Source organism: Formica exsecta, unplaced genomic scaffold (assembly GCF_003651465.1).
Source record: "Formica exsecta isolate Colony F162 unplaced genomic scaffold, ASM365146v1 scaffold90, whole genome shotgun sequence".
Classification (NCBI taxonomy): Eukaryota; Metazoa; Arthropoda; class Insecta; order Hymenoptera; family Formicidae; genus Formica; species Formica exsecta.
This window is the reverse complement of record NW_021853667.1, coordinates 418,432-424,866: the sequence shown is the minus strand read 5'-3', so window position 1 is coordinate 424,866 and position 6,435 is coordinate 418,432. Positions and strand designations below refer to the sequence as shown.

General features: G+C 33.7%; 2 protein-coding genes across 4 annotated transcripts in view; both read right to left on the bottom strand.

The window, feature by feature from the left end:
- LOC115245066 (regulator of G-protein signaling 7-like) overlaps positions 1-4,853 on the bottom strand; it is an 11,292-nt gene extending 6,439 nt beyond the window's left edge. Inside the window, exons 1-6 of one of the 3 annotated variants that reach the window (XM_029823165.1) lie at positions 4,769-4,828; positions 4,317-4,495; positions 4,018-4,154; positions 3,698-3,931; positions 3,288-3,463; positions 303-557 (exon numbers count right to left, since the gene is read on the bottom strand). In XM_029823165.1, the coding sequence (XP_029679025.1) occupies positions 303-557; positions 3,288-3,463; positions 3,698-3,931; positions 4,018-4,154; positions 4,317-4,495; positions 4,769-4,813 (1,026 nt within the window). In that variant the 5' untranslated portion in view covers positions 4,814-4,828. Of the gene's footprint in view, positions 1-302; positions 558-2,277; positions 2,536-3,287; positions 3,464-3,697; positions 3,932-4,017; positions 4,155-4,316; positions 4,496-4,605 lie in introns of those variants that run through there. The other 2 variants (XM_029823163.1, XM_029823164.1) reach the window with 2 other exon arrangements.
- Positions 4,854-5,727: 874 nt separating this feature from the next.
- The window catches only part of LOC115245069, a 2,212-nt gene continuing 1,504 nt past the window's right edge, over positions 5,728-6,435 (bottom strand). Inside the window, exons 4-5 of the mRNA XM_029823169.1 lie at positions 6,165-6,220; positions 5,728-5,933 (exon numbers count right to left, since the gene is read on the bottom strand). Coding sequence (XP_029679029.1) covers positions 5,802-5,933; positions 6,165-6,220 — 188 coding nt within the window. The 3' untranslated portion in view covers positions 5,728-5,801. The remainder of the gene's footprint in view (positions 5,934-6,164; positions 6,221-6,435) is intronic.

Genomic DNA, 6,435 nt, shown 5'->3' with positions numbered 1-6,435 from the left:
TTATTATTTTATATTTTAAAGATCGAAAAGTTCTCATCTCAATAGTAATATTGAAAAGTACGAATAAAATAATATATCAGATAAAAATAATTTAGAATAATCTTTAAATTGTTGAAATTAATTAAGTCTATTCCTAAAGAATAAATCTATATATCGCGTTAAGATTAAAGAGAAGTTCCGTTTGATAAAATTTTTTTTATAGTCTTTCAATATTAAATCCTTTGAATTTACTTTCTTATTTATCTCTTGCGCCTATTATTATATATATATATTTATAGTATATTCTATATACACGCTTGTACCTTCTTGTAGACAAGGTAATTAGGGGTGTCTTCGGCGCAAGAGGCAGTGACGTTGTAGGTGGGGGTGTTGGGAGATAAATCCGGAGACTCGTTCATACGAACGTCCTCGTTCTTTTTATCCGTTTCTTCGACATGTTCGGACGTCTTTTTGCCGCTACCGCTACTGCTGCTGCTCTTCTCCACTGGTTTTCGGCGGCAAGCCGATTTTTCGGAGTTCATAGTTACCATATCCACCCTACGAGAGATACAACGTTCCTGCACAATTGAACATAAAGAAAGAGATAAGAGAGAGAAAGGAAGAGAAACATAGAGTTTTAATAAATATAAAGTAAATAAAACGTGACTAATTAAAGTGCAATCGATCAATTATTGAAATATTTCATTTTATACTAAATCTGGCGTTTTTCTTTTTACTGCAAATTTAATAAGAGTATTAATTTATTTCTTAAATTAATATTATACATGGCCTTACATTATCGCACACTATGTTTAACGGATAATATCGCTTGCAAAGTACCGCAGTTTTCTTGAGATATATATCTCGATACCCTTGCGCAATTTTTCTCGCGTGAGCAAGGTTTTTGCGACATCGATCCGACGGCTAATTATTTATATAATTACGATACAGAGTATGTGTTCCATAGACTTAACGAATTATTTTTTATGTATAGATTTCTCGACTCTAATTTAAAGAACCAATTTTTCTTTTAACAAAAATATTGAAGGGTCAGCAGTTTTTAAGTTGCCAGTCAATGTTGACCAAAATTGACATGCGAGATGATATTCTATATTTACCCCTTCTAGCTACCCCTTCTCCATGATCACTCGTCCTTCTGTCCGCTCGGGAGGGTGGTAGCTATGGAAGGGGGGTAGCGGTAGGATACCGTCTCTCATCAGTCAATCTTGGATAGCGTTGAATAAAAATACAAATGAACGAAAAGCAAAAAAGCTGAATACGCACAAACTCCACACTCTGACGCTCTCCTCGTTATAAATTGCAATTATTAATAAAATAAAAACATCTGAGAAATCGATACTCCGCTTCTAAATACAGACCTACCTCAATTGTAACACCTTGACCCACCGATCCGTTCTCAAATCGCGCGAAATTCACGCGCCGTCTAGCGCGAGATTTATCGACGCGACCCCCATTGTATGCATAAGCGCCGTAAATTCGCGCGATGTGCTTCTCCGTCGAAATCCGTCCTCTTCTCGATGAATACGATGATGATGAATATCAATGACAGTATTAACAAGTTTACAGCATCTGACTTGGAAGTATCACGCGTGCAATCCTTCCACCAAGCGTCACAGCACAAAGCACTCTTCTCAGAGAACAGCGAACTATCTTCATAGTTGCATCCAGGATTAATCACAGAATCTCCTGCATTCTTTTTGAACGAGCGTTTTCCAAACGTCCAAATTCATCTCTCTTCGCACTTGAAGAAGAGGCAACGCGAGGACACGTTTGGGCGCGAAACGATCGTCCGGATACTTTCCTCGGAGAATGACAGCACGGAAAGAACAGTCGCATCTACTGCTCGATGTGCATATTCGCACCTCCCGATGGTTCGCGTGTTGACCCGAGCGAAGATCAGGTCAAGATAGCTGGAGGTGAAAGCGCGCGCGCGCCTTCATGATCTACGCAGCGGTCTGTGTTTCCTAAGAGGTGCGCGCGTTAAATTGACAGAGCCTCATGCTGAAGCTGCAAGTGCGCAGGTTTCAAATGCCGTTTAGTGCTATCGAGAGCCGAAGGCGAAGATCGAAATCCTATCGTCGAGCGATGACGGGTAACAGTCGATAAATGAAAAGGACGCGGCTGCGCCGAAGCAAAGCGCCGTCTTCTAATACTACAAAGGAAACGCGATTTGTTGAAGTTCTCGAGTTTTAGCTTCTCTATTCAAAGAAATTCATACTATTATACTCTAGAAATAAAAATATATATAAAACAGGAGCAATAATTAACATCTTTTTCAATGGAATAATTTTTATCTACATCTAATTAAAGGATGCAATACCTACATTGATAAAAACTTTACTTTCCCCCACATAAGCAAAAGATTAAATACAACATCTCGTATTAAGATGCATAATTTATTACAAGCAAATAATTCATAATTTCTTTCTTCTCGCAAAACGTTTCTGATAAAACGTTTGTACACTCTTTACTACATTCCATTATTATCGTCGTTCCTTAATCTCGTTTATCTAATTTAGCCGTCAATTGATCTTTCTGAAACACGAAACGGCACAAGATAAATGTAACATCCATAAATATGGTAATATGGTAAACCATAAGTATGTGCATTAATTAAGACATAATGGAACAAGCGAGATTATTACAAAAGCAAATGAATCAAATTATTCAGTAAATTGTAAAAATGAGGACAGAAACTGGGGCAGACACACTACATTTGCTTCTATCTGAGTCAACCTCTTCATGCATCAGTACTGTGATTTGCCAAAGGTGCAGATGATGTTTCAACTATCGATTCAGAGAGTTCCTTGGTGTTACAATTTGTTACACAGTGGACATCTTTTGCCTTATCTTGATCGAGACTTGCAAAGGCTAATATATATAGCAATTTTTTAAGAGAAAGTACTTGTAACGATATTTGACAATACATCAGCGTTGTCTCACAGTGCGCTCTTATCTCCCATTTTATTCCATCAATATACAAAAATAACCTTAAATTTATCAGGGAGAAATTGGCACATTGTATTAAATTTGGACAACGCTGCGATTGAATTTTGATAAATCTAAATGTATTAAGATTGTTCTAAAAAAAAATTCAAATAAAAAATCTAGGCTCTAAATCTATTTCTTAAACCAAGATTTCGCGGGATCGATAGTATTTTAATGATCAGCTATTGAAAATGAAGCAGATTTTTTTTCAACACATTTTCAAGGATAAGAAATAATGTAGACAATCAAGATGTAAGGGAGGGACGATGCAATAGAGAAATTTCTTTGTTGCATCCTACCTCCTTGTTACTACTTAAAGATGTATATGCGTTCTGTGCAAAACTACCAACAGTGGTAGCTACTGCCGAACCTGTGACAATTGTTAAATCTACAAATTCCGAAAAAGATGTCGGTAATTTGAATTTTGGCAACTCTGGCATTGTGATTTCCAGCTCTCGGTTGTCACCCGGCTTGACTGAAATTATTTATAATAAAATATAAACCGTCGATACACGTTTTTACAAATAATTTTTTTTTTATCGACAGTCACTATAATTCATTACGATTCAGTCATTCTGTGCGCAAAATGTTTTATATGTTCCTCCTTTGATTCTTTGAAAACTGATGATCTTATATAATGTATATATTTCTTCATGTTATTTGTTCATCCAGAAATAATCTATTAAAAATATTGTAATGTTTCTATTACCACCATAAACAAAATTGTAGCCGACATTTATGTAATGCTTTGCCGTGTCAAGACCCTCTTCCGCCTTTTTAGGATAACAGATAGCTGCTGTAGCGAGAGCACCTGTGCTAGAATATACCAATCGCTTAAATGTGCGTCCTCGAAGTCCAAGCACTAATCCAGCCAATCCACCGATAGCAATGGCACCCACTCGTGGCATAACATTACTTTCTTCACGAAGATAATCCAAAAGAGCTGCAAAGAAATGGTACTATGTTAGTTATAAATTGTAAATAACTCTATATAACACATGTTTTAAATGCATGCATTTTGATACTAACATCTGCTGTGTTCGACACCAGTGTCAATGGTATCAGAGATCACGCCAGTATAATGTTGATACTCTGACACAACTGCTTGAACAGACTTTCGAATTTTGGATATATTCTGTTCCAAAGCAGAGGGTGAACAATCTGTGCTGTTATATAATATTACGATACATGTTATAAAATATAAAAAGACAGTACAAGTAAAACAACATTTGTTTTGTCATGAAATTAAAATCTTTTTTAACTGTAAGTTCAGTCTCTTGCCTGTGCAAACATAATAGCTATATGTATTGAAATTACTTGTGCTTTACCATGGGGTCTGTTTAGAGTAATCGTCTTCAAAGGGATAAATCGGTAGCTCGGATGGTCGAATTAGTTTCTTGATTCCTGGCTCGTTACCGTAAGGTGACATTTTGCTTTCCGATGGATTTGCTGGTTGTATCACAGGTATCGCACATAACCCGCACGGCATCAAAATTTTCTTGAAAAACTTGACATACAAATATTAAAGTAGCTTATATTTAATATATTATATTAAATATCGCATGCGCGTGACACATATATAAAGAATCTCGATGATTTGTACAGTTACATAATTACCATGGTTTCTCGAGCGCGAAAATTTCTTACATAAATTATCTATTCCATTTTTTTACGCCTCGTTGTAGTACATTGTACAAAAATTCATGAATTTTCATAAACTTAACCAATTTTGCAATTCAACATGTTAGCAGAAAAGGCAGACAGATATAAGATAACTCACAAACGTAATATATTGAGATGCGGTCACATACCTGCCATCTCCCATCACCAAATAATTCTGATCGTACAATAAAATTTTATTGCATATACTATTTTATATAAAAAAAAAAAAAAGATTTATCCCAGAATTCACCCCGAAAAACATTTTTTTATACTTACTTTTTAGAAAGATATCTGTCTTGTGTCATAAAAATATGTATATATTTCTCAAAGATAGAAAATATTTTAAAAAGTACCGCGCAAAAAAGAATCCGTTATCTGCAAACATTTTCGACGCAAACAAAAAACAAAGAAAGCATGATTTTCTTTTCGTCAAACTAACCGTATCGCAGAATTATGAAAATTATTGATATCTAAAAATTTGGAAATATAAAGAATTATTAATATAAAGATTAATCCCTTATATATATTAATCGAAAGTCACATGTTTATGAATATGATAATTCATAAAAGCACATTTTTTTATTTCAAATCACAGAGAGAATTAAGCAAACATTTTAAAAGTTATATAAATTTACATTCGATTTGACATCCTTTAATCTAAAAAAATCATCTTCGTTATTCTAATTCATACTTTAATACCAGTTCTGCCCAGCTCTACCAAAGTACCCGGTTGATAATCGTCGCAACGATGCACAGGTTCTCGACAAGTTATATCTTTACCGAAGACGTTTCCGATAGTAGATTCCAAAATTTTGTGTACAACATTATTCATATCCGTATTTTTCAGAAATATAAAATCTCAATTATTTGAGACATGCAACTCGATGAAATGCTGAAATTCAAATGTCGCGTCGATTGTTTGTATTGTGTCGCCTGTATGTTAAAATTCTGTATACACTTTTGCCTTTTTACTTTTTATTTATATACAATTTACGCTGAATTCAGACTGTTTTTTCGACTATAAAAAATATAACCTAATATAAATATGCGATTGTTTCTTTTCAAATGAAATTCGCGTTTAAGATACTTCAGTCATATGACACTTTATTTGAATTTATTATAACAAATAATATATAGTAATATATTTTTTCTTATGAGTTTGTATTGGCATTAGGTCCACGTCGGCGGCCAAAGGTTTGGACGACGTTGACGAACCTACGGTTATACTGGATGCGTCGCTTAGCACGGCCAGTCTTCTTTTTACTCTTCTCTTGTTTTTCAACCTGATAACACATACACAAATACATACGTTAATATTCTGTAATATTTAAATATAAAATTTTCTTATTTAACAGTCTAATTTGAGATTTCAAAATTTACTTATTTTAGAGCCGTTATTTAACGCATATATAATATATAAACTATGAAATTTATAATATAGTTTAATTTGTAAATAATAATAAAATTAAGTAAATTTTGTATATTAAATAAAGAAAAATCAAAATTCTTCTTACTTTGGGTGTCTGAGCCTTCACTTTGCCAGCACGTGCCAAAGAACCGTGAACCTTACCTATAAGCAAGAAAAAAATATTTAATCATCTTATAATCATATAATCATTAATGTTTTCTTACGTTTTGATGATAATCATGCAATATCAGAAAGATTTAATACATTTTCTCTAAACAAACACATATGTTATAAATATAAGATTTGATAGTTTTGATTATCCAGGTTCAGAATTTCTAAATAATTTTAAATATACACTATATATATATATACATATA